General features: G+C 43.0%; 3 protein-coding genes across 7 annotated transcripts; 1 reads left to right on the top strand and 2 right to left on the bottom strand.

Annotated features, from left to right (window-relative positions):
- Positions 1–40: 40 nt before the first annotated feature.
- Positions 41–3,681, bottom strand: NDUFB9 (NADH:ubiquinone oxidoreductase subunit B9). The gene is made up of 4 exons (XM_064706664.1): positions 3,524–3,681; positions 3,209–3,401; positions 1,229–1,342; positions 41–284 (listed from the first exon to the last, which is right to left on the bottom strand). The coding sequence occupies exons 1-4, from the start codon at positions 3,607–3,609 to the stop codon at positions 153–155; spliced, it is 525 nt and encodes a 174-aa protein (XP_064562734.1). The 5' UTR covers positions 3,610–3,681; the 3' UTR covers positions 41–152.
- On the top strand, positions 3,616–20,192 carry TATDN1 (TatD DNase domain containing 1). 5 transcript variants are annotated; one of them, XM_064706659.1, is made up of 12 exons: positions 3,616–3,731; positions 5,675–5,740; positions 6,314–6,363; positions 8,693–8,756; positions 9,895–10,038; positions 10,139–10,181; positions 13,811–13,896; positions 14,002–14,042; positions 15,426–15,502; positions 16,155–16,225; positions 17,081–17,207; positions 19,936–20,192. In XM_064706659.1, the coding sequence occupies exons 1-12, from the start codon at positions 3,710–3,712 to the stop codon at positions 20,036–20,038; spliced, it is 894 nt and encodes a 297-aa protein (XP_064562729.1). In that variant the 5' UTR covers positions 3,616–3,709; the 3' UTR covers positions 20,039–20,192. The 5 variants fall into 5 exon arrangements, with proteins under 5 accessions (XP_064562729.1, XP_064562730.1, XP_064562731.1 ...); XM_064706660.1 differs by having other exon boundaries at positions 3,701–3,971; XM_064706661.1 differs by having other exon boundaries at positions 3,701–3,990.
- On the bottom strand, positions 19,659–27,948 carry RNF139 (ring finger protein 139). The gene is made up of 2 exons (XM_064706658.1): positions 27,637–27,948; positions 19,659–22,770 (listed from the first exon to the last, which is right to left on the bottom strand). Exons 1-2 carry the CDS (start codon positions 27,815–27,817, stop codon positions 20,960–20,962), a joined length of 1,992 nt encoding a protein of 663 aa, XP_064562728.1. The 5' UTR covers positions 27,818–27,948; the 3' UTR covers positions 19,659–20,959.
- Positions 27,949–27,973: the final 25 nt, after the last annotated feature.

Below are 27,973 nucleotides of genomic sequence, written 5' to 3'. Positions count from 1 at the left end.
AAGTGTCAGTGTGTCAGAGAAGAGCAGTGTGCCAGAAAAACACCTTTTCTGTTACTTTATTTGACTTTATTCTATTACTGTGAGGAGCAAGAGGTCTCTGAGGTGCCACCTGCCTGCAGCACAGACTGCTGCCACCCACACCCAAGGTGCTCTCACATGGGCTGCTCACGAGGTCGGGTGACATGATGCCACCACATGGGGGGTAGATGCCCCTCCTTACGAGCTGGAGGCAAAGCTTCAGTTTTTGGACCGTCAGATGGAGTTTCTTCTTGTAACTGCTTAACCTAGAAGACAAGACACAGAACTGCTTTAGCACATTAACACACACTTCCATTTCCAGTGCCCAGGCAGTGAGCAAAACAAAGAACCACTGGATCTTCTCTATTTCCACAGAGAAGAATCAATGGTAACACCTTTGGCTGACAGGTTTCATGTTTCCCAACTTTAACTTCCACTCAGTAATCACTGTGGGCTCATACTACCTAATTAGGAAGGAATTTCTAGGAGCAAGAAGTGATTTACAAGAGAAATTTCACTTAAAAGGTCATTATTTCCATGTAGTTCACATCTACCATGACTCTCTCAAACAGGCTGAATTGTGCTCTTGGGAAGCTGACAGATAATTCCAAGTCCAGACCAAGTTTCCCTGCAGTCAGTAAATAGGAGACTTCTGTTCCTGCAGGTCACCAGCAGCCTCTCACAGGCTTTCAATGCCCACTTCTTTAAGCAGCACAAGTGCCATGTTCCATACAATCCAGCTGAATCAAAGGACTGATCCAAGAACACCAACTTCTTCCAACCAACTCTCAGTTCAGGATGGCCCAGAAATTGCTCTCAATGCCCAACTGATGCACACTGCAGCACACCACCTTCAAAGGTGTAACCAGAAAGTGTCAGAGCTCCACAGCAGCAGAGAGGAATGCTCTGGTTGTTAGACTCCTTTCATTCCACTTTGGATTTCTTTTCCCCCCCACAAAACTGCTGTAACAGCTTCTTACTAACTGACACAAGGCTGCAGGTTCAGCTTTAACATCAAATTCCCTTCACAACCCAAGCTGTACCAAATGTGTAGGAATTTTAGGTTGCTTCACACTGACAAGGGCTCCAGCACTGAAGAGTCTGACTGAGACTGCAGCAGGCACTCAGTAATTTTTCCAAGAACACATCTGTGCCACACAGGCTACCTGTGTGCTAAAGAGACGTTCCTTTGCATAGAGCAAGCACTGACCTCTCTTTCCCAGCTTTCCCTCTGCAGCTTCTTCCACTGCTCTCGTTTGGCAAAGTAATCAGGGTACATTGCCTTCTCAGATGGGTGCCAGAAATCCAAGCACCATTCAGGAAGCTGTTGAAGAAAAATATCATTTAAAATACTATTTTTATATATGAAATCACATTTGTACACACATGCAGAAGAATGAAACACAAAAGCTGAAGCCAGTCTTACTCCCTAGGATTTTTCCCCATTTTGAAGGGCTACATAAAAACACTATTTAAGAGCTGCCTGACTATCTCAGGGCATGTGGCAGAGGGCAGAACTTTTCATACATTATCCCAATCCACAGGAAGACACCACAGTGACTTGCTTAAATCACAGCATTCCAAAATAAGTCCCAAGTCATCTCAGTTTACTCTAAACTTCTCAAAATAATTCCAGTTAGTGGAGGAGAAGATCTCAAAGCCAGCAGGTTAGAGCAATCCTTCTCTCCAACTACTGATCTGTTTTACTTGACAAAGACAAAACACCACAGCTCATTTCTGCTTATCTACAACTACTAAGAAATGAGCAGTTTCTTAGGCCTTTAAGATCTTGAGAATGGTCTGACCTCTAAGACCTTCTGTCAAGGGAAAAAACTAAAATTTAGAATTTTGCAGCAATTAAAAAAAAAATACCTAGTTGTTTACATTTTAAAGAAAGGAACACTGATTAAAAAAACAAAATCCCACCAAAACTCCCAATTGAAAAAAAAAGAAGTTGCTCCAGTACCATCATACATTTATAGTGATATTCACACTTTTCCTGCTCTGATTCTCATCACAGAACAAACCTTTGACTGAATGGAAACAGAACAGCTGCTGAAGTAAATATCCACACACAGAGAACGCCAATTAACACCAGCAATCAGCCTGAGTTCTAAAAACTACACTGTGGAGCAGCATCCACAATGGATGGTCACTGATACACAAACCAGCCAAAGCCTAGTGACAGCCCTTTTGTTAAGACAGTTTTAGCCCACCAAACTGGGAAAAGAAAGCATAACCCAGTCTGTGTTTCTGTATGAAGACTAATATTGACCATTTATTGCTCAGCTGCCTTTTTTTCTGTCCACATTCTCTGTCAGTATTATCTCCACTACTGCTCAGGCCCTTGACCTTGGTAAAAGTTTAAATAAGTTCTTTTCTTTTCACTCATATATTCTTTATTCTGCCCCTGAAAAATCTATGTCATATATTTTTTTCCAGGGCTTAATATGCAAAAAGATCTGACCAGATCCAGTCTTGTGCCAGCACACTTTTCAAATTTGTGAGGAAACGGGTGCAGGCAGTCTCTAGGTTGGTACTAACTTCTAATGCCTTAAAAAGATGATGCCAAAAAAGCAAGGTCCCTGTGTTTTTGTACAGAACTTTTACTCCTAAAAAAAACCCAATCTTGATGGTCAATACATGTAGAAGTGTCTTAAAGAGTTCATAAGGCTTCTATTTCCAGGCAGTGCTGCTGTCACACAGCAGCACACAACTGCACAATCTGGCACTGCAGCACATGAAGGGAAATGGAAACTTGTACCATTACTCAAATGCTGGAAGAGCCATAAGACTGAATGAAGTCCCCACAGCCAAGATGACACCTGAGCCGACCAGAGGAGCCCAGGCTGTGCTGGGAAGGCAGCAGAGCTCCCTGGGCACTGCTCACTTCCCCAGCTCAGCTCCTTTCCTGCGCCAGCCTGACCCCCTTAGCAAAAAGCAGATGATTATCCTCAGAAAAAAAATCCCTATGTTCGAACTGATCGAGAAACTCCATTTTCAAGGAGCAGAGCAGCTCCTCCCACACAAGCAGCAAGACAAGATGTTCATGGAGCGATGAAGTGACCCAGCGAGCCAAGCTGCGGCCCTGTCCACATCAAGTGACACCAAACACAAAGCCAGAGCAGGAGCGCCCAGCAGGAGCGGCTGGGAGTCCCCTGTCACCCTGTCCCCCTGTCCCTTGTCTCACCTTGTACATCTCGTATCGCTCGTACGCAATGCCCCCGGGGGAGTCGGCGAAGATGTACGGCTGTGGGTGCTGGTTGGCCCAGAACTCCTCCTCGCCGGCCCTCAGCAGCTCGGTGGCTTTCACCATGTCCTTCACATCCTTGTTCTTGTCGAAGCGGTCCCTCAGGAGGCAGGCGTAGTAGCGGTACTTGTCCCTACGGACAGAGGTCACGCACAGTGAGGAGGAAAACCACCATCCCCACCCCGGGCCCAGCCAGTGCGGGGCTGAGCGCCCCGATGTGAGCGCGGCCAGGGCTCCCGGCTCCCCTCGCCTCACCGATGGATGCACCAGGACTCGAGGTGCCGCAGGGATTTCTTGTACAGCCGCAGCACCTTCTGCTGATGCGTCAGGTAGGCGGCCATGGCGCCCGGCTCTGCAGGCCTCCCTCCGCGCGGGGAATGCCGGGAGGGGGCGCGGCCCTGCCCGCCTGCGCTGCCGCCGCCGAGCGCGCCCGGAGCCGCCATGAGCCGCGCCAAGTTCATCGGTGAGGGGATGATGGGGAGGGCGGAGGGGCCATGGCGAGTGCGGGGGTTTCTGTCCCCGGGTCTTCGACCCGAGCCCCCCGCTCCTCGCCTGGTTCTGGGCCGAGGCAGCCGCCGCTGCCCCACTGCGTGAAGGGCCGCGAGCAGCGGACGGGGCTTCGGGCTGAGCTGTGGCAGTGGCAAGGCTTGTCCCAGCCCTTCATCCAGTGCTTGTCGCCTCATGCTCCAGCCCCTTACCCGAGGTTTGTCGCAGTCCCTCAGGTTTGTTACAGTCTCTTAGGTTTGTCCCAGCACCTCTGCCAGGGTTGTCACTTCCCACCCCAGTCCCTGCTTGTCGCCTCCTGCGGTCCCTCCCGGTGTCCCGAGGTTCGGCGGCCTCGGAGCCCCTGGAAGCGTTTGGGAATGTTTGTGTGTGCTGTGTCCGGGCCCCGGGGCTGCTGCTCCTCCGTTACCCCCAGCTCCGGGGGCTCGGCCGCCCTTCGCTCCCTGTCCCGCCTTGCTGCATTAGTCATGGTTGTTTCTGATTGCATGCAACTGGCTTGGGTAAAAATGTAAGTATTTTTAGGAAATTCGGCGGAAAACGTGTGAATCATTTCAAAAGGCCCTACGTGTTGTGGAGCAGCTTAGTATTTCCTTGGGAGATTTCCCTTTCCGCTAGAATCCCCGCCGGCAGCTGCAGAGGTGGCAGTTCTGGAGCCGAGGTTCGGGCCGAGGCGGCTGGGCTGGGCTGGGCCGGGCTGGGCTGGGCGGCTCCAGCCGGTACCTGCATTGCAGGTGCCCCGTCAGTGTCCCGTCAGTGTCCGTCAGGTCCGGTGCGTGCCCGTCATGCCCGTCACGCTGCGTCATGCCCGTCAGTGTCCCGTCAGTGCCCGTCAGTGTCCTGTCAGTGCCCGTCAGTGTCCGTCAGTGTCACGTCAATGCCCCGTCAGTGTCCCGTCAGTGCCCCGTCAGTGCCCCGTCAGTGTCCCGTCAGTGCCCCGTCAGTGTCCCGTCAGTGTCCCGTCACTGCGCCGTCAGTGCCCCGTCAGTGTCCCGTCAGTGCCCCGTCAGTGTCCCGTCAGTGTCCCGTCACTGCGCCGTCAGTGTCAGTCGTGTCCCGTCAGTGCCCGTCAGTGCCCGTCATGCCCCGTCAGTGCCCCGTCAGTGTCCGTCATGCCCGTCATGCCGTCAGTGTCCCGTCAGTGTCCCGTCAGTGCCCCGTCAGTGCCCCGTCAGTGCCCCGTCAGTGCCCCGTCAGTGCCCGTCAATGCGCCGTCATGCCCGTCAGTGCCCGTCAGTGCCCGTCAGTGCCCGTCAGTGTCCCGTCAGTGCCCGTCAGTGCCCCGTCAGTGCCCGTCAATGCCCGTCAGTGTCCCGTCAGTGCCCGTCATGCCCGTCAGTGCCCGTCATGCCCGTCAGTGCCCCGTCAGTGCCCCGTCAGTGTCCCGTCACTGCGCCGTCAGTGCCCCGTCAGTGCCCCGTCAGTGTCCTGTCAATGCCCCGTCAGTGCTGCTGGGCCAGGGACGGCACTAGGAGGGAGAACAGGCAGCCCTTAGGAGGCACTCTGCTGCTGCTGCTGTTCCCACCCGTGGAAGGCTGTATGGGAGATGCTGCACTTTCCCTTCTTTAATGCTTCTTTGCATAAATTTGTGTTTTCGTGTGAGAAGCAGATTTGTTTGCAATAAAAAGCAAATTGTGTTCACTTTGATGGTTATGAGGGTGTGTATAATACACTCACAGAAAGTCTAAGGTTGCACAGAGGGAAAAGTTTAATTTTTCTGTCACTTCTAGTATAGAGTAATTTTTCAAGTTATGCAAGTAAGTTTATGCTTAAACATTTAATGACTTACCAGTGTGCTGGTTCAGGGTTTAGATAGGGTTTCTGTTGTCTTCCCTAGCTTATTAATACTCAAAGTAAAATACAGAACAGCTATAACTTCTAATTTCTATCTTTGGCTTTCCACAGATATTGGTATTAACCTGACAGATCCTATGTTCAGAGGAATCTACAGGGGAACACAGAAGCATCAAGGTAAATATTTATATCTGCTGGAAGACAGGATCCCTTTTGCTGAATTAGAAGCCTCTTGCATGTCAGAACATGATGTTATGGTTTTTTTCTTCTCCTCCTTAGGTACTTGGGCTTAAAAAAGAAAGCCTGACTAACTAAGTTGGATACCCTAACCAAAATGCATTGTCTTAATTGCTTTTTACATGCAGGTAACTGCTTCTGGAGCAAAATGGAGAATTGCTAATCTACTTAGGATTGCGCTGATAAACTGATATGAGAGTTATGCACAGTGGTCTGTCAAAGTATTGCATTGCTGAATCACAGTTACTGATAATGATGTGGGGCTTTTTGCTCTTGTGACCTTTAGATATGGATGTAAAAGCAGAGAGCCTCCTAAAGCATGTGGAGAAACTTCCACCGACTTCTTGGATTTTAATTGGATCTCCGGTTACTGCACTTTGTTATTGTTTTATAAAGATTAATTAAGTATGGTTTAAAGATTTAATGATAAGAATTTTGACTGCATTGAAAAGTAGTTAAACTATGCTGTAAAACGTCAAGTTCAATTTATGACATTTTTATGAACTTTTGCAGATGACCTTCTGGATGTAATAGAGAGAGCAGTCAAAGTTGGCATTAAAAAGGTAATTTCTTATAATGAAATGGCATTAAAATTTTAAGCTGCTTTCTTATATTTGATTTTTTTAGTGCTCTCTCACTAAAACAGTGTTTGTGGGAGTCAAATGGAAGATGCAGTAACTTCCTTCAGTAGCACAAAACAAAAGTGTTCTGTGCAGGGCATGGTCTTCCTGTTTGCACAGATCATTATTGAAGCTGATTGTTGGAGTTCATTGATATTGTAGGAGATGTGGATGTAGAAGTTATTTTATACAGTTTCAACAGAAAGATATTCTCCTCTGACCTGCTGCCATGAAGTGGTAAATGATTTTCCATGTTGCATTATAGGCAACCACTCCTTTTTTCTTATATTCTGTGTGGCTCTTAGAGAGTAAATGCTATGAGGAGCAGCTGTGGGAGCTGGGAGTTGTTTAACCTGGAGAAAAGAGGCTCAGAGGAGACCTCATCACTTACAACTCCTGCAAGGAGGCTGTAGCCAGGCGGGGGTCAGGCTCTTTTCCCAGGGAAGAAGTGACAGGAGAAGAGGAAATGACCTCAGGCTCTGCCAGGGGAGGTTCAGGTTGGACATCAAGGAAGAATTTCTTCCTGGAAGGGGTGGTCAGGCACTGGAACAGGCTGCTCAGGGAAGTGCTGGTCATCTTCCCATGGAAGTGTTCAAGAAATGACTGCATGTGGCACTCAGTGCTCTGGTTTAGTTGACAAGGTGGCAGTGATCAGTCAGAGGTGGAACTCAGTCATCTTGGAGGTCTTTTCCAACCTTAATGATTCTGTGATTCTTAATCAGCAGTTACTGCTGAAGATCAAACTCTTTTGATTGAGGTTTTCAGCTATTTCTATATGTAAAGGAAATTGGTAACTGCAGAAGAGCTGGGAGTGCCCACAAACACACTTGAGACATCTGCATGTTTGCTGGTAAATACTGGCTTACATGTATTAAAACAACATCCTTATGAGAGAATTTGAAATTGAAATTGGTATTTCCAGCAGTGCATTACATCCCATAGTTTAGCCTGTCTCTCTCAAAACTGAATAAATTTTTGACAAAAGTATGAAATACCATAGAATACAGTGCATACTGTCCCAGACTGTTCTACTGCACTACTAAGGCTGCCAGATTAGAAATAAAGAAGTGAACACCCCTATAGCAGAGGAACAGGCATCTTGGGAGTTTGTTGAAAAACTCTCATTTGAAAAGAGTGGGAAATGCTCTGGGAAACAGAAGAAGAAAACTAGTGATGGAGAACTTATCTCACTGCAGCAAATACAGCAGTGAGGTCACATTTATATGTGCTGTATAACTGCTATTTAATTTTTATACCACTCTCTGAAAATAATTTTTTGAAATTTTTGAAGTTTTTTGAAATTTTATCATCAAAAATAGATTAGCTGCATAACTTTCTCAGGAAGCCCAGTGGATTGAGAAATGTAATTCAGGAGTTGCTGCCCTTAGCTGTTCTCAGTCTTGCTACTGGCCTGTACAGTGTCAGAAGCCTTTTCAATCACAGATTGTTCCTGCTTGCCTAGAACCTTAATCTGCTGATTGGAAAGTACTTTTATTTTTCTGTATAGCTGCTGCTGTATGGTAATTTTTGGTGAAGTTTTGCTCTGTGTCATGTATGCACTGAGCCATTTTCAGTTTAACATTTCTGATGAAATGGTGATGTCTTTGGGATGTGTCTGTCTGTCATGAGTGCCCTGGGAGTGTGGGGGTGTCTGAGCTGGTGCTGGCAGAGCCTGCTGGACAGCACCTGCAGGGGAAAGAGTTGTCCAAAACCTCTGTAGACTTGGCTGTTACAACCTAGGGTGAAATATTCTGCAAGTGCTGGTTCAAAAAGTACACTGTAGGCAACAATTCTCATGTGATAATGTTAAGGTAAAAATAAAAGATCTGAGATGGAAATTCTTAAATTTGTAATCCCAGCTCTGATACAGACTCAATTTTTGGTTTAACTATTTACTCATGTCTTGGGTCTCTCCCCAGCTGTAGGACAGGGAGAACATTTTTAAGTATCAATTCTTGGTAAATGCAATCTTCAGTCATTGTGTGAGGAAGCTAATATTGCTGCAAATAGAAGTATTTTATTCCTTTAGTGATTTAAATGTTTAACATACAAGATACTTTAATAAGAGGAAAAAAAATATTTTGCAGCCTACTGTATTTACTAGCTCCTGAGGACCATTGAGGTTTATTGCTGATTTATAAAATCTTGTTTTATGTATGTTAGTAATTGTATTCTGATGTTCTCTGTTGAGATCTTTCCTTGTGTGTTTTCTAAAACATTCTGTTTGATGTTCAAAGAACATCCACACTGACAGTATTTCTCTTGTTTCAAGTTTTTGATTACAGGTGGGAGTCTAGAAGATAGTAAAGATGCATTGCAGCTGGCACAGACAAATGGTATTTTCACTTTAAATTTACATTCTCAGTCAAAATTATAACCTCTGCTCTCAGAATTGAGTTCAAGAGGACCTGCCCCAGAGGTGTTTACAGACTCAGATTAAAATGAGAAATTACATTTGCAGTGGGATGAATGCATTGTGTATGAGCTTGTGTGCTGCTCTTTAGATCCCTGATGCTGGAAGGAATCACTCTTTTTCCTGCATGTTCTATTTCTAAATAAAAACAGAAATTATAGGAAATTTCTGGAATAAAAATATTGATACAAGTTTCTGTTCTAGAAATAAGATCAAGTGCTTACATGTTGTGAAATATATGGTTTGTTGGCTTTTTGTTTGTTTTTTACTCACCAATCTGTTATGACCAGCTTGATCAAGAGAGGTATCTTTCTTTTGATCATTCCTCTGGCTTTTCCTTTCTTTCTGTTAAAGGAGAATTGTTTACTAACAGAAAATAAAGTATTGTTTACTAACAGAAAGCTAAAGTAATTTTGGTTTGAATGAACTCAAGGAGATAATTTGGTCCAAGCCAGTCCAGATCCCCACTTCAGGAAGGCAGGACTGGCTTGAACATTAGTGTCAGTTGCTCAGGGCCTTACCTGTTTTTTCCCTTCCTCAGTGCTTTTATACTTAGCAGAAATGTCAGTTTTGGCATGGTAATCTAGATCAGATACTTGGGTAAATCAGGAGATGTGAGCTTTGAAATTCTCTAGCAGCTTGTGCAGGGGACATGAGGGAAATGCTCTTTGCAGTTCTTACAGCTGGGAAAACCTCTGGTGTATTTCGAACAAGATGTATTTCTAAATGATCTCAAGAGGTCTCATCCAGCCTCAACAATTGCCTGATTTATTGGGGGCTGCTCCTCCAGAACAGTTCAGCTCTAAGCTGCAGTTTTGGAGTACAGTAAATAATGTGTACTAAAAGAAGACATGTGCACATGCCCCTGCTGGAGATACTGTCTGACATTTTTAAGGCAGAAAATATCTGTCCGATGAAATTATCACTAAGATAAATATGGTCAAAGGGAGTTTTCTTTTAAATTTGACCAATAAGGAAACCTCCAGAGGCAGATGTTGTTTATACCTTAAATAAATTTTCTTTTTTTTTCCTTAAAACCTCCTAATACTCTCTTACTTCAGACATGTTTTTCAGTACTGTTGGCTGTCATCCTACTCGCTGTGGAGAATTTGAGCAGAGTAGCCCTGAACAGTATCTATCTGAATTAAAAAATCTGATTGAAAACAATAGGACAAAGGTAGTAGCAGTTGGAGAATGTGGCTTAGGTAAGTGTTCCCTTACTACTTCAGTATTTATTTTTTTCTAGACATATACTAAAAGAAATCCTAAAATACTAAATGGGGTTCTTGTTCTTTCTGTTTGTAGATTTCGATAGATTAGAATTTTGCCCAAAGGACATCCAACTCAAGTAAGGAACTTTTGATGACTGTGAATTGACTTGTAGCAATTTATAGTAGTGTTTTCTGTCTTGTGTTCTGCCACATAATATACTGTCACATCTAGCCCTAAAATTTGCAGGGTTGGGCCCAGAGTGTTTTTGGCAGAAATGGGAATTCAATGAACTATGCCTACATTCAAGTAGTGCAGTGTGCTAAATTTTGCTAACTGCCTGACCTTGACTTCTGTCAGCGTGTCTTTTTCTGTAATACTGACCAGAAATTGTGGATTTCTGGGTGTGAGAGATGTTAATTCTTGCTAATAGTTAGGAGCTCTAAGGGAATTATGGGAAGAAAAACCCTATAAATGTAGTGTGTGAAAGAATTGGGTTGTTGAGTGAAAGGCATGAGGAAGGGAGCAGAACTATCAAAAGCAGTGCTAAAAGTAGTGGGTAAAAAAGAGCTTTTAGTAAGGAAGGTGTTAGCTGGGAGCAGATAATGGGGAGCTGATAGTAAAGGTTGTCTCAGGAGGTGGAGAAGTAGCACATGCAGCATAGATGCTGAATGGAAAGAAGCTGCCACAGCCCCTACAATCAGCCTGCATTCTCCTATTGAGAATTCTCTCTGCAGAGGGAACTGATTGAAAGATACAGGTGATAAATTCACACAAGATGAGTGATTAATGAATTACATTTGCATGTTACTGTTTTGAGTAAATTAGTCACTGGGGGGCAGTGGTTGGTTGTGTTTTTTCTCATTGCTGCATATTAGCAGTAGGAGGATTTTTCATAATGCTGCAGACCTACAGTATTTCACTGTAGGTCTGCAAAGGGGACAGGATTTTTTTGTCCTGGTAGAATTCAGTGTACATGAAGTTCAGCAATGCACACCTTAGAGTATAATCTGTTTTTATTTGTGTGGAAAACTAAAATACTGATGGAGTATCAGATTTTAAGATCTTTAACTGCCTTGATTTTAGAGAGAGAAAATATATCTATGTCTCATTTCCTTGTCCAGTGGACTGCAGCTGCAGAGCAGCTAATTGGGTGCACTGAAATTGAGTGGTAAAGAAAGAGATGACAGGCTGAGCAGTGAACCAAACAGGAAGGCAGAGTGTGAAATACGTGGGGACACTTCACTGGTTTGCAGCTGCTCAGGAGCTCAGGTGCAGCAGTCACGGGAGGGCTGGCATGCAGCTGCACACTTTCCACACAGAGGAGCTCTAGGTTTGTTTCCCAGCAAAAAACAGAACATGACCTCTGTTTTATTTAGTACTTAATCAACATTTTTCTGGCTAGTTATGCTGTGTTTTCTTTTGGATAATTTTCACCTGTACATTATTTTTAATGCTTTTTTTTCAGTTTAAAAGTTAATAAGAATCTAATAAAGATGAAATTTCTTTGCTGTAGTGTTCCTAAGAACTTTTTATTTCAGAAATCTTCCCATTCTCAGAACTTTTCCAACAGAAAGCAGTGATTTGAATGGTAGTAAGATGAAGGTACTGCCTTCATATTAAAGTGAAAGCTGTGTTATAAATGCCCTGGTAAGCATATAGAAGTTTCACATCTGCTGTACTACTGGGAGGGGTCTGTATAATCACACTATCACATGCACCATTACTCAGATTAATTCAGAAGTGTTTGTCTGAGATCTGCCTCAGCAAGGTCAGTTTGCTTTAGCTCCTTTAGTGTCTTGATCCTGTAGCATTTGAACATGATGGTCAAAACTAAGCTTGCTCAAAGGAACAGGTTGTTCCTTAAGCACTGGAACTCAGCAGGGTTAGTTTCCTACTGAGTTATTTTATTATCATTCCAGTCGCTGTATGTCTGGTTTCTTTATGCTCTTCCAGGAATTGGGGTTTTAAATTTTTTTTTAATTAGTATTTTTGTCACTTCAATAACTGCCCCATCCACCTCCCCTTTCAACATGACTTGGGCTTTGTTGTTGCTAGGAATGGAAGAAGCTTGAATTACGTTTCAATTTACAGGGACACTAAACTTTGTACTTTCCAGGGCTCTGCCCTTCTCAAAATTAGAAGGAAATTGGCCAGTAGGTTACTTTAGGGAGCTTACTTGCAGTTCTGTCCCTAAAACCTCTTTCCCATTTGAAACAAGTATTCTGTTAAAAGAAAACTGACACCAAAAATCAAGCAATTGTAGCTATTTAACCACAAGAGCAATCATGAATTGCAATTAATTTATATTTAGTCAAACAAGCTAAACTAAGCACGATATCTAGACAAAGAAGATTCAAAGTAGATGTAATGCATTCTCATGAATTTTCATGTCAATTTTCAAGGTTACAGCTGATTTATTTAACCTGTTTTATCTCAAAGATTTGCAGTGATTAACAGGGAAGGTAACTTTGATCTGAGAAATAACTTGTAGTATACAGAAAATAGTGAAAATGACATTAAATTAAATGACCAGTTGCATATTTGTTTAGGGTCGGTTTTTTTGGTTGGTTTTTTTAGGAAAACGTAAATCTAACTAATGGTTTGCTGCACTTTCCCCTGATTGATAAGTGACTGATACACAGCAGTGTGTGATCACTGGAGTTTCCCTTTGAAATGCCTGTGATAACTGGTGGTGAGAATTTCCCAGTGCCCTGGACTGTTTTAACAGCAACACCTCAAGAAATCCAGTACGTGCCTGGAGCCCCAGCCTGCTGGGATGGGCAGGGGTGTTCTCCTGCTTCACCCAAGTAACATCATCTTTCAAATGGCATGAGGACACTGAGTCACCCATGCACTGCTGGCCTTCTGCCATGCTCAGGTTCCTCTGCTGTGTTCTTGAGCATGGGTGGTTTCCCTGCCTGGGTGGAGCAGGGCAGCAGGGATGTGGGATGGTAATTGCAGAGCTCCTGCTAATGACAAGCACAGGTTGGTTCAGTGCTGAGCAGTTTCCTCTGGCAATTGCACTGGGGAACCTGGCTGCCTCCTTACCTTCCTTCTGCCCACATTCCAGTGTCTCTCCACAGGGTGGGGCCTCCCTGTTACCCCCCCATCAAGAACAGCTCTGAGGAGTACAAAGTTGGAGAGGAATAAAAAGGAGTGAAAAGGAAAGGATGCAGAAACACAGAGGAAGGGAGGGAAAACAGGTAAAGACAATAGGCAGAAGTATGGTGTCTAACCTGATATTTGTTCCACCCCAAGAGAGTGGATTGTTACTCACAGGTCAGCAGCTCTGATGCAGTTTGGCCACTGGAGGCTGGAGAAGCCTGCACAGTGCCCCCCTGCTCACCCTCATTGTGTTTATGAGTGCTTCTTGAAATAGGGGCCTCTGTCATCCTCACTCTCCCATTCCTGACTTTTCAGAACTTTGTGGAAAGAACAGTCAGTTCCTCTTCCATGAAAATAAATAAATAAATAAAAATTAACTCCAGACTCACACTACACAAGAATATGTGCTCAGCATGTATACATACATACGTTCTGCAGTACTGAGGCTCTTGGCCACTTACCTGTCTTCAAGCATAGATCACAGCTGTGGCAATACACATGGGAAAGAGGTTCCTTTAAATCCTTGCACAAATAAGGACTGTTGCATGGCAAATCCATTAATTCTGTCTTTAGTGCTGGAGGACAGAAGCTTGGGTAACAAATCTTTTACTGTCATTATTTGTTCTTGCACTGAATTTAAAGGTGAATTTTATTTTACAGGTATTTTGAAAAACAATTTGACTTGTCAGAACAAATGCAGCTGCCCATGTTTCTGCACTGTAGAAACTCACATGCTGAATTTTTAGGTGGGTTTTGTTTGAGAATTTCATATTTAGAGCAAATTCTGAATATAAAAATCTTCTATATTCATCTGTTATAAAGCTGCTTTATATTTTTATTTCATTTCCTAGATATAATGAGAAGAAACAGAGATAGAGTAGTAGGAGGGGTGGTAAGTATGAATTTCAATGTAGCATTCATTTTTCCATGCATGTGTGTGAATATTGTTGCTTAATATGCAATTTCTTGTTTGTCATGGAATCTGTGTAGGCTTCCTGTTACATCATTTAAGCTGTTATTAATTAGTAAATTTTCCAGTCTCTTTTGCCATTTTTATTTTCATTGCTTATTCTACAGGATTTTTGCAAGGTAAGAAGATAGGCTGAGAAGAAGCTCTGCAGCTGATGTGAACAGTTTTCCTTGGCCTGCCAGCAGGACAGTCTGAGCACCTCATAATTGACATTGGCTTTTTCCCAACTCCTCAGTGTCTGTAACTGCAGTGCATTCAGACCACAAATCACTTAGATGCATGTTCCCAGTGGAAGCCATAACCTCAGACATTTGCTTCTGACGTTGGACATAATTTTCAAATTAGATCCAGATGGAACTTTTGATTACTTTATGTCTTTAGATATTCACATCACGTTTCTAAATTCAGAAGTCTAACCGGAAAAGCTTTGGGTGGAGTGGGAAGTCCAGCAATGCTTTTTCAGGTTTCCATTATGACTGAATTTTTCAAAAGAAATAAATGCTCATGATTCTGGCATGAGACCACACCTCCTACAAGAATATTGCAGTCCCCAGGTTTGTCCTTTGTTCCCACAAAACGCTTCCCCACACTCAGTGCTTTGCATGTGTAATGTCCTGTGTAATTTTGTGAAGGCTCTCCTTCCTTCCTCCCTTTCCTTTTGCCGGCACAGCCAGGAAAGAGGGGAGAAATGAGCAGGCATCTTCTGCAACTGCCTGTCCCTGTCACACACAGGGAAGCAGAGCAGACAGGGTCTCTGCTCCACTCAGGCTGAGAAGATGCAGTTCCCAGCTGCATTACACTGTGTAACTTGTCACCCTCCACTTTCCTCTCTGGAATGACCAAGGGACTGTCTTGCTAGTTCCAGTGGACTGACTGACACCTGTGGAGAAGAGAATGCTCCTCTTGTGGTGGCCCTGGCAGTGCCCTGAAGGGGAATACTGAGAAAAGAATCTAAAAATTCAGCATGCACAGGATTACTTCCTGAGTATGATCTCCCAGGGGAATTACAGGGAATTGCAGGGCCAAAAGAGTATCACTGGATAGGCCTTTATACACATATTTATCACTGTTTAAGTGTAGTAACCACTTCTAGTGCGGCATTCAGGTGACTTCAGCCTGAATTTTGCTCAAATTCAGAATCAACTGAGCCATGTCCCATCTTGATGTTTGTAGTGATGTGTAATGCGTACTGTTGAAGGTATTTGATGCTAAGAAAAGGTAATACATACTTTTGAATGACTGGAGTTGTAATAAAAGTACGTAAGTATTTTTATATGTCTGTGTATCTATATTTATATGTTCTAGGTACATTCTTTTGATGGCACAAAGGAACAAGCAGCTGCTCTAATAGATTTGGATCTTTATATTGGAATAAATGGCTGGTAAGTATTGGCTGTAATAAATGGCTGTATTTCTGTACAAGAAATACAACTGCTTTAAAATGGCAGCTGTAGTGAACTCATTGCTTTCTTTTAAACAGTGAGGTCAAGTTTTCAAAGCTCACTAGACCCTTAATCATCTGACAGATTTAGAATTGCTCACATTAGTCTGTTAACCATCAAAGCTCTTGCTGTGCAGCTCAGTGAGCTAATCCATGTCCACTCTACTGCCCTCAGGACAGTCCTTGCTTGCAATTAAATAAGGTTGTTGAACATGGAAAGATTCCTTCTGAGGAGCATTTAAAAAACAGCCTGACTTTAAGGTGCCTGTCAAATGCTGGAGTAATGCAAATGTAACCTGAGTGCCTCATCCCCTGATTATGCAGTCTGGATTCTCAGCAGTCCCCTGGCCAAATGCCAGCCAGCACCACTCTGTAAGGTACAGAGGCTGGCACCAGGCAAGCAAGGGCAGCCAAAGGGGTTCTGCAGCACAGTTTTCATTTACAGGCAGTATTGTTAAAAAAAGGAAGCACATTTTTTTAATTAACAAGATTATTTAGAAAGCTGTCTTTGCTACAAAACACTTTAATAGGCACAGTAATTACTTTAATATGCTTTTTATGGTTTTTTTTTAACCAAACTTTAAATTTTCTAGTTCACTGAAAACAGAAGCCAACTTGGAAACACTGAAATCAATTCCTAGTGAACGATTAATGATAGAGACTGGTAAGATTTTGTATCTTGGTCAGTTTGTGACAATGGGCAATGAGATATACTGGTGTAGCAATCATAAAGCAGAATCAAGACCTAAGGAATTCAGAACACTAGTTGTTTTCTTTACTTAAGAAAGCAGTTTACAGAACTGCTCCTTTCCAGCCTTCTGCTGGAAGGAATAAGCTGCTGTGTCAGTTCCTGACATTGCAGGGGAAGATGAAAAGGACAAATTGACAACTTGGATTTTTGTACCAGCTTAAGTTTATTTTAAAATGTAGCTTGCTGGAGATGTGCCAAGCACAGGGCAATGGCTGTGAGTTAGCCACTGGCAGCAGTAATGGCATTTGGAAAGAACTGCTCTTTAAGTGGAATAGGTGGAAGAAGGCTTGAATTCCCCTCTTAGCCCACTGAGCAGTCACTTTAAGGAACTGACCAGGGATGTTGTGTTCTTTTGTCACGTTCAGTTATCAATAATTGACAGTACAAATACAGTATTTATTTTAATTTCTGACTCTTGAGAAAGGAAAATTGCAAACTGCTAAATCCTTAAATGTATTTGCACATGAAGTACAGACCTGTTATACAGGAAGTTTCTGTGGAATGCATGCAACGTATCTGGCTGTTTTTATCATGTCAGAGGAAATTAGTGTTATGTTTTATTATTGCTGATCTTTTCAAGTGTAAAATCCTGAAGACAGTTGTATAAAAATCCAGGACGTTAAATTGCTCTTGAAATTTCCTTTTGAGCTGGAGGTTGTTGCTGGAAGGAGATTGCAGGAGCTTTTGTCTGTAGAAGTAGTCAATCGAACTATCTCATGCTATTCTGAAACAACTGCACTCCTAATTCTTTGATTCAAATTAAACTAGATGCACCTTGGTGTGGAGTGAAAAATGCTCATGCTGGATCAAAATACATTAAAACTACATTTCCTACAAAAAAGAAATGGGAAAAAGGGCACTGCTTGAAGGACAGAAATGAACCCTGCCATATAATGTAAGTGTACCACTGCGCTCTTATTTTAAATACTTCAACTCTGACGTGAAAAAGATAGAAAAATCCCAGTTCACTAGTAACTAGTAACGTAGAAAATAGAAATTAAATATACTGGAACTTGTGCAAGGTTTTGCTTTATAAGCTGTGGAAAAAATTAAAATCCTAATTTTCCTACTTTGGCTATTCTGGATGTATAATGCTCCCTGAAAGTGAAACCAGTACCATTATTATTTTTTCACTTGATGCACTGTAGAAGAGGTTAAACCCTCTGAAGGAAGCTGACTTGAATATTCATTGCACTTGGTTTTTGTTCAGGTAATTTTAAAAAGTGATCCAGCCCTGGGGATCAGGGGACAGTCCCACAGGTGGGACAGTGCTGAGGCACCAGCAGTGCCTGTGACACTGCTGCTGTCACAGCCTGTGACACAAACTGCCACAGCAGGCATTTTGTCAGGGATGTTTCTTCCTTCTGCTGCTGTGCTTCAAAGAATCCTGTGCAATTTAGATATGAATGACAGCACCCAAGATACAGAGTAGTGAAAGAAAACTCCAGGGGTTTATGAACAGAATTAGTAAGCACAGACACGGTTTTCTGCCTCCTTTCCACACAGTTCCTCACAGAAGTGTAAAAAACAGACAAATGTGTAATTGTTGTAGTGAAATGTTTAGCTATCTGCATTAAATACCATTAATGGATGAAATACTGAATTTTCAGAATTCCCTATCTAGATTTTGAAATACTGCTCAGGATAATACTAAAGATCCAGGTATGCAGTTAAGGTGTCTAAAGAAGAATTTATTTGAGAAGTGAAGGGAAATCTGATGCTTTTTGAGACATGAAGGAACGTGGAAAACCACTGATGTAAAAGCACAGTTTAAGCTTACATGGTGACATCTCCTAGCATTCAGATATAATCAATGCAATTAGGTCAATTGTAATACTTGTTAATTTTTTTTTTTTAATTTTAAAAGTGAAGAAGACACATTAGCACAGAAAGATTTCTTCAGTATTTTAAGACTTTCTAGGGTCAGTCCATGACTTTGGAGTTGTGGAAGAGATCAATAGAAAACACTCTTCTGATCACAAGTGAAGGGCCTCCACTGTTACTCTTTCAACCAGCCCATGTCAACAACACCCCCCACATATTTCTCTGCTGCCTTAGTTGTAGTTTACAGAATGTTTCAGAAGCCCCCAAACTCAAAATGCACAATCTGTTCTGCATAGATGCAGAGTGCACAAATGCACTCAAGATCATTACACCAATGCTGTGCTTCGCTTTTGCCTTCTTTTATGAACAAAATACTGTTTGGCTCAACCTTTGAAATTATTATCCCAATAATGTTCATTATAAGCAATTGAATTTAAAGAACCTTTTAGGCCTTAAGAAAAATTAGGAATGGTAATTGATAATTGGTATTTTGTGACTTCTCAAGTAGCAAAATATGGTGTGAGGGAATGTTACTCAGTCCACAAAGTGTCTTGCATGTTTCAGGTATATATACAGTTTAATACAGCTCAGTTGGCAGGAGGAAATTACCATTTGTCTGGTTTTGTTAGAGCTTTTTGGACACCTTTCAGTTTTGATAGTGATATTTCTGCTTCATATATATATATATATTTAGAACTACTTCCCTTGGAAGCTATTTTTTAAAAAGTTTAGCCACAAGAGACTTCTCTTTTCTCCTTCAGCAGTTTCACATACACAGTGTTACAGTAACTTACAGCCTTCTACTACATCCAAGTGAGGAGAGATAAGTAAACCCTAAGTCTACTTGGCTGAAATTCTTTAGTACTTGTTACTTATTTCTGTGTAGGCCTGATCTCACTCCATCTCACTGCTAATTCTGCATCTAGGAAAATATTTGCAATAATATAATTATTAAGAGCAATTTCTCCTATGCTGTCTTTCAAAAAAAGTTTAGCTAGTGCCTCAGCTTAGAGGCAGAATCCAAAGCTCACCAAACCTTACTACAAAGCTTAAGCTTCTTACTTTTCAATGTAGAGTTTAAAGTTTTTTTGCTGCTACTGGAAAAAATTAAAGTATGACACATCTCTAGAAGGGTACAGAATATTACTTTTTTTTTTTAAGAATGACTGATACAAAATCAAGAAAGCAATTGCAGAGAAACAGTTGTAGCTTGGTTTTAATCATGTTCATCCCATTTCTTTTGCCTCCTCTTCCTGGCTTGTATCAAGGCCCTGAGCCTTTTGAAATTGCTCAGAAATATTTACTGCAAATACCTGGCCACATTAATCACAATTAAGCTAAAGAATAGCGAAGTAGGAGTTAGTTACTTTGGCAGCACTGTGCTCTGATAAAGATGTGTCTGGAATTTAAGATTTCCCTTAGACCAGTCTATTCATAGTGCAGCTTTAGCCTTGACAGGCTAGTGAATTTTTGTTTGAAAAATGAAGATCATTGATAAAGACACCCACAAAATGACACTTCCTTCAAAACAGAAAGCTGTTTAATTACCTCCAAACAAGAGTCAAAAGACCAAAGATGAGTCTGTACCAGTAAGCAAACCAGTGTTCAGTGTAAAGAAAATGGCAGTTAGTAACTTAAGAGTGAAGCTATTTGCATATCTGAGCACCCTGCCCTATTGCTCTTAATGTAGGTTTTTATTCCAGCTTAATCTCAGGGAGTTGTACATACACATGCAGCAGTCTGAAGTACATTCTGAAGTACTGGGTTTCAGTCTTCTAATATAAATCTTTCTTTTTTAGTCAAATACTGGAAATAATGGCGGCAGTAAGAGAAGATGACCCACTTGAGTTGGCCAATACTCTCTATAACAACACCATTAAAGTCTTCTTTCCAAATATGTAAAGTTGTTTTTCTTACATTTATTCAGCATAACTTCTGTAAAGATATTGCAAAAATTTAAAAATCATCATTCCTGCAAGTTCTAATCAATGGAAGCCAATGTGTAGTGGGTTTGGGTTTTTTTATGGTACAAGATTAAAGCTGCTTTTGAAAAGGTGGTCTGCATTTGTGCAGTTTCTCAGCCCTGCTCCCTTTTTGTCAAGATTCGGGATTGACTTCAAGGCCAGGCCATGCCTGTAACTCCAGCTAGCAGTGGAGGCACAGGATGAGCACCAGGCTGCTGCATTCACATGTGAAGCACTTCAAGCCTCTGCTGGCAGTTGAGGAGGGTCGGACACGTCCATGGCATGCGCTTTGCTGCTGCACCACAAAGCTGAGCAGTGTCGCCTTTTGTTCCACATACGCAAATGCTATAGCATTAAGTCTACCAACCTAATGTTGTTTTTTTTTTTAAAAAACACAACTCACTAGTTTTTTGCAATAAAGCTCTGCTAATACTGAATTTTTAAGTAAAGCTGCTTTGGCTCAGGCTTTCATTTTCTGAGTTGACCAGCTGAACAGTCTATTTTCACCAGTATTTTTCATTTGCATCCAGAAGACATTGATTGGGGATTACTGGTATACAGTCTTTGGCACAGCATTATCACCACATCAATTAAAGAGTGTTTTGTCCAACCATCTTAAAAACGTGAAAACATTTTATTCCATGTACAATAATGTACATAATTTTAAGGTGGTCATGAAAGAGACCAGCAAAAATTAGAGGTATATTTACAGTAGCACACACCACAGTAAACAACCACCATTCACAGACTCAACATTGAGATACTGCTGTTGTGCTTAAGTACAATAACTACAAAGTGATACTTTTATTCTGTTGGAGTCAATCTTGAACAAATAGCTCACGGCTTAGTAAAGAACATCCTAATCACCAAGAGAGTTAGAGTCAACATTAAGAGTCTCATTCAAGTGCTGTGCCCCACAGTCGCCATCTTCCTCATCACTATCAGAACTGTCATTATCTTCATTTAATTCATTTTCAGCATCAGCAGCTTCTTCTGCAACCCGTACAGGATTTTCATTTGGTGCTACAAACCCGTTGTTGTTAGAGATATTGGCATTTTCTTTGTCCTCAATATACACTTTCTGATGGCACATCGGGCACGTGTCCTGAATGTACAGCCACTTCCGAAGACAAAGTGCGTGGAAATAATGGTTGCATGGAGTAATGCGCGCAGAGGTGGTGAACTCGTGGTAGCAGATTGCACAGACGTCATCAATTTCCTGTAACCGAGCTCCTTTCACCTCTGGAAGCGAGTTGATTTTTTTCACAGCAGTGCGGCGGTTTATAAAAGTCTTCCAGCCATTCTTGGCTTGCAGGTAGATGTTGAAGTACGCGTGCAGACACATCATGCAAGCACGAATCTTGCTTCCCGATTCAAAAACCATCGTGTAAGCTCCATTTCCAAACATGATTACTCCAAATATAAACTCAATAATATTGCCAGTTGAGCGAACATAATAGACATAATCATCAAGTTTTTCCCATAGCACATTATAGTAGCCATCAATCATAAACAATATATAAACAGTGATAGAAACTATTACTTTTAGGCAAAGCTCTACACAGAAAGCTGTGACTGCAAAAAGCCAAGTATTTAGTGCATAGTGGTGCCAGAGGATGTAACTGAGCAGAACTGGAAGAATGAAAAGGCAAGCGGAGACAAACAGTACAGGAAAGTGTCTGCGGAACGATGACACGTGGGAGGCACTGAGAGACATCAGCACGGGGTCTGTCATTCCATGGATAAAATGCAGGACTGCAGTCAACAAAAGGCACATGTTTCGACTCAGGCGAACTAATCGTTCCTCTGGTTTCAGCCCACTTAAACCAGTCTGCAGAGCCAAAATGAAAAACAAGACGGGGGCTACAAACCCAAGCCTTTTGTCATCCTCATCAGTTGACCCAATGAAGGCCAGGATACCGAGTCCCAAATAATGCGCTATCGAGGAAATGACGGCACTCATGCCCAACACAGTTAAAGTAGAGTCACACCCACTTATGATCAGGCTGCAGATCAGTTCCCAACAGTTATCCCACGATATCAAGAAGAATTTTTCTTCTGTGTTGTTTTCAGCCATCTTTACTACATAAGTTAATACCACAGCTTGTGCTGTAAGTCTTGTTAGCCAAAAGACACGGAGTACAGCTGGAAACCGAATCCTTTTCCATGTGTCTTCCATCAAGAGCTGTAATCCATAAATACGATACATGTGCCTCACCAGCAGATAAACGTATCGTACCGAATAATAGAACCACTTAATTTTTGTAGCTAAAATGGCTGTGGTATTTAGTGTCAGAACTAGGCCTGAAATAAAAACAAGTACTTGCCGGACATTTAAAGGTAATTCAACAACCAAGCCAATTACAGGAATCAGTATATCCAGGATAATGAGTTGAGAATATATGGATTGCATGTTTAGCAAGGTAACATATCCAATTCCAAAGGTAAGCTGAAGGATGGAAAGTGCCATCCATAGCGAAGGTCCTTTATGTGGGAAAATCTGAATTCCGAACGCAGCTGTGTTGTAGGCACTGTAGAAGTTTATGTGCAAAGCAGCATAGTAATTCACCAACACTGAAGTTGCAGCCAGCAGAAACGCTGAGGTGATCATGTAGAACTTGAAAAGTGCTCGCTGTTGTAAGACCAGAACGACGCTTGATACAAAGACACCTAAAATCAGATTGAAATCATTTAGTTCTCAGTAGAAGTTCAAAAACAGATTTTAAGCTATTAGCTCTGGAGCTACATTTATTTAATGTATCACTTCCCCATTAGTCACTTGTAACTTTGCATTACCAGTGGTGCCCTTTTCAGAGAACAAGCGAGAGGGCGAGTTAATCTCTGCATTTAACATCTGTGCACCTCAGCTGTGATGCAAAGCCACTGCAAGCCCTAAATCACAATTACTATGAAGTTTGTTGCAGTTTTAGACTCGAATAGTGACAACTCCCAGCCTTTCAGCCTTAGTCCTGAAATCCAAGGGTAGGCAAGTTCTAAAAATAAACCAAAAAAACTCCAACAGATAAAGCATCACCTTTATAAAGAAAACTCATAAAAAATAACTGAGTAAGATTTACTAAGTCCTCTAATTCACTTGAGCAAGGCACTCAACTACAGCTGTCCACAATGGAGTACTAAAGATAAGTAACCAAAACACTTTAGTTAAACTCTTTAATGGGAAAATAGTGAAAAATTGGTGTACTTTGCTGTGGAGAAGGCACTTCTATTTCCCTTCAGTTTGCTTGTATTTCTGGTGAGTGGTGACAAAGGTCACATGAGGAACACTTTCCACAGTATACAGCTTCTGTGCACAGAATCCAAAACTGCACCAATTGCCTCTTTGCCAATGCCAGTGCAAACTTGTCTGTCTTGTTATAAGTCAGATTTAGGCCTTGAAATTCCTGTTTGCTAACCTCTCCCTCATACTGACCATAACCACATCTTGACCATGCCTGGGAAGTCTGCACCTTCCTATAAGAAATCCTCTCAGAGCTACTGCAGCATTGGGAGTTTGGGGTTACAGGTCCCCGCAGCAAACTTCTGCAGTGTAATTTATGAATTCCATCACTGTGCACCACATAGGTAAGAGCTCTGCCCTCAGAGTGTTAAATTAAAAAGCACTTAGCACTAGATAAATTTCCTTAAACAGTTTCTTTTTCAGGAAACACACTGCCTTTGTTTTGGACTTCTCAATCAGCTTCCACCCGATGCAACTGCTTTCTCATCCAAACCAGTTTGGAGAGATTTCTATCTCTACAACTTATATTTGATTCTAAGTTACTTTCAATCTCTGCACTAAAACCAATGAAATCAAGAGTAATCCTCTTTCTGCTGGAGGGCAGCGTCGGTCTTTTCTGACAGTTTAGGCTGTTCTACATCCACCATAAACAAATGTTTAAAAAAAATTAAGCCATAGCCTCTTGATCATGAAAATAAAACCTTTGAAATAGCATTTGATTTAAAAAAAACAAAACCAACAACCAAACACTCAAAAATATACAAAAAAAACCCTCAAACCACCTTCAGATCCTGGAGGATTGAGAAGAAGGGAGAGGACCAACATGAAACAGCTGCTAAAGGCAGGCTACAAATAAAGTTATGAATTTGCCTGAAAAATATTCCTTGCCAGTAGCACTGGCTGATATAAACACATTCTCCTTAATCAATCATTAACCTGGTAACTGTGTGAAGTGGACTGAGGAAAAGCCTCTATCCGTTTTCAGACAGCCCCTTGCATTGTAGCTCAGTTCTTCCAGGAAAAGCTGAATATTGCTTCCATGCAGCACTTTCTACAAAATAAGCTTGACAGTTGCCTTGTCATTTTAACCACCACAAACATCTTTAGGAAAGCCAGTACTGGTGACAAGTTTGTAGCCTTTGTCTTTTCTCAGGAGTCACAGAAAAGGCTCACAAGGTCATTATTTATGTAATTGTGATCATTTGAGCCAAAGGAGATGCATTTTGCAGTAAGCAGGCTGCTCTGAAACACGCCTTACCAAAACCTATTTTTGTGCCTTGCAGTGGCAGTAACAGGCCTGTATTTAGATACTGCAGGTCATCCTGAAACACTGACGTTTCACATGCAAGACACATCTCTAAAAACAGTACAACAGTGAGTCAATAGAGCTTGTCCTACTGGTTCCTCTGAACAGGCACTAACAAAAAGTACAGCATGTCTCTGTTAATACATATAGGGAAAAGCAAGGCTCACTGAAGGAGACTCAAAAGACCCTAAGAGGTAACAGATCTCAGAAGGGACAGTGAGCACTCCTTTCCCCCATCTCCATTTATGTCACTTAGTCCATCTCAACCTGAGGTGACTTTGCCCTGCCCTGTGCCCTTCAAAACAGTAAGTCTTTTTCCATTTTCCATCTGCTAGGAAATGCTGCAGTTCCTCCTTTGATAAGGTTTGTGTCTCTACTCATCTTTACTATTTCTACCTGTGCCACCCCATTGCCAACTGTCCCAGTATGGCCTCCAACCACAGCACTGAACCAAACCACGCTGCACTTGCTTTTAAAATAATTTCTTGTGTTACAATTAATGTCTCTGACTCATTTTTTTTCCTTTAAATCCTGAAAATTGTTAGTATCTTCATAGCCACCCACCACTTAGGATTTGACTTTCAGTCATGTGCAGGGGACAATCACTTTTACACATCAGCACTTCGTTCATGTGGAACTGCCAAACTATTTTTCCCTAGCTCCAGTCATTCTATTTACTTCCACATCTTTCTGCAGACTCAAGTATTTATAGAACCCTTCTCAAAACTCAGTGTCCTCACTGAGGAGGGACTGCTGTCTGAGGTGACAGTCACACACTCCTGGGGGTGGTGGCTTTGCTGAAATTGAGATACTTAAACCCAGTGCAAAGATACGAAAGGTAAACATTGCGTTGGGGACAAAGCAAGGTTAACCAAAAGCACGAAAGGAAACGTGCTCCAGCTGTAGAAGTTGGTTCTGTGCCATGTATAACTCTATTTACTTGTGTAGAGTGATGGAAGAATCAGACCAAGGAATCCTGCTGTAAAACTTTGTAACACCCACACAGATCTGTATTAGCATTCCTGAAGAGCTGTACTCCCAGAATATTTCAGAACTGTTTAACATCACCTCCAAAAATCATCAATCTCTCCAGAGCTTCAATCTTTGTGTCTGGTGGACAGACTGCCCACTTATCCTGTGCTGTTGTGCTACAGCAAAAGTTTGGATCAGTACTTCAAAGTCTGCAAATGGTAAGCAAAAGGACATTTTCCCATTGTTTAAATACAAAATGATCCAAAAGAACGGGATCACTTTCCTAATAGCAGCAAAAACCCAATCCTGTAATCCTTAAATTCAGATGAGAAAAAAACATGCAAAAGCACTCTGTTGTCTGAACCCCATGGAAGTTGTTTAAGATCATCTTTAGGTGCCTACATTTAATCTTCAATTTTGGAACGCCAAGATCCACAGACCCCTTTCCTATACGTTCAAGATAAGTTTCTTGGCATAAAACATTCCCAAAGCTTTTTTGCAGAAGGCAAAAATTACCCTCTTCTTGCCCAACCCCTTCCAGAAGAGTGTTCATATAAATGCAAACCTCAATCCCAGTACCACACACTTGAGGGACATCACTGAACTACATATCCACCACTCCTTTCCAAGGGGGGATTCATTTTGATGCTCTTCTTACAGCATCTGGATCATACGAGGAAGAGCTCCTAAAATTAAGTTGGTGGGGCACTGCAATGCAAATTTTTTAAAAAGGAATTATCACTCTTAGTAATTCCATAAGTGTTGAACAAAAGGTGAAGAAAATGGGAAGCAGGGGGGAAGAACCCCTGCTCCCCATCCCAGACACACCACACTCATGGCAGGCAGGCAAAGGAGGCAACTTACGGCCTCCTCAGCATCACTTCTCACGTGAGCATGGACTTCCCCTGACACCCTTAACCAAAGCAATAATAATAAACATAAAACATATAATAAATGTAAAAAGTCAAAATAAAACACCTGCTGCGTTTTGTTACCTCCTTCCTTTGCTCTCCTCTCCTGCTGCCTTGCTATAGGTTATTGTTTACTTTTTCCCTCTGCTCCTCGACTTGTGTGATGCAGTCACAACTCACTTCTCACTGTGCACATTTCCTTTAACCCCCTCTTCTCTGCTTCCTGCCCCAAAAGCTGTACTGCCTATTTCCTTCCTGTTTTTCTTCTACTATAAACGTCAAAGAAAATCCATCTCTCTCGGGCCTGCAAAAGAAAACCCCAAATAAAACCGAAACAACAACTTGATTTGTGTTCTCCTTCCTGCCTCAGGGTCTCCAGCTCCAAACCGTGATCCGCAGCACAGCATCACCTGTACAGCAGCTCACTGAACGGGACTGCCACTGAACTGAGCCTGTGTTAGAACCCAAGTTAACGACATTGGAAACAGTAACACCTAGTTATACCACTGACTTTCATCCATCGTGGGAAGAAAAAAAAAAGCTTAAAAATAATCATTGGCAAGTTTCAAGAGGCTTGTCTTTACACCGGGAACCAAATTCCCGGCACTTCTGAACTGCTGTTGCTAAAATAAGGCTTTAACAGCGTATTTCAGGAAGACATCACGCTATCCAAAGGGTTTTTAAAAACCACATAAAAACCCTATACCCACTGAGTCACATGTCCTCCGCCCTCAAAGCCCCCAGAGCGGGAGGGGGGGTCACAGCCCCAAGCCCTCGCCGGCTCCGTGCACCGCTACGGGGGCAGGAGGAGGCGGAAGGAGCCGGGGAGACAGATCCGGGGGGGTGAACGGGGCCCGGAGCGGGCACGAGGGGCCGAGGTGATGATCCAGCCCGGGCGGCCGAGCAGGGGCTCGGCAGTGGCCGAGAGGAGCCGGTGGGGACGGGAATCGGGGCCGGGGGAAGGGGAGAGCCGGGCCGCAGCACTAACAGCAGCCAGGCGCGGGTGAGGGGCGGGGAGCAGCGGCGGCCGCGCCGTGCCCGCGGTGCGAGCGGGGCCAGCGGGGCACGGTCCGTGTCTCTCGGGAGGGGAGGAAGGGAAGGCGTCTCACCCAGCAGCCGCAGCAGCGCGCCCAGCAGCGCGGCGCTCACGGAGCCGCCCGGCAGCGGGGCCGAGTTGAAGATGGCGTCGATGAGGAACAGGCTCGGCACCCGCAGCGCGACCTCCAGCCCGGCCCGCAGCCGCGGGCCCAGCCGCAGCTGGGGCAGCCGCGGAGGGCCCGGGGCCGCCATGCCCTGCGCGGGGGGGCAGGCGGGCCGCCTCTCTCCGCCGGTGGAGGAGCGGAGGGGGCGGGAGCGAAGGAAGGGAGGGAGGGCGGCCGGGAGCCGCTACCGCCCCGCGCCCGCCGCCCGGCGCGCCCGGCTCTCCCGCGCCGCCGCCTCCATGTT

The sequence above is a fragment of the Zonotrichia leucophrys genome, chromosome 2, assembly GCF_028769735.1.
Source record: "Zonotrichia leucophrys gambelii isolate GWCS_2022_RI chromosome 2, RI_Zleu_2.0, whole genome shotgun sequence".
In the NCBI taxonomy this organism is placed as follows: Eukaryota; Metazoa; Chordata; class Aves; order Passeriformes; family Passerellidae; genus Zonotrichia; species Zonotrichia leucophrys.
The sequence above is the reverse complement of the archived record's forward strand: the minus strand, read 5'-3'. Positions and strand labels throughout refer to the sequence as shown.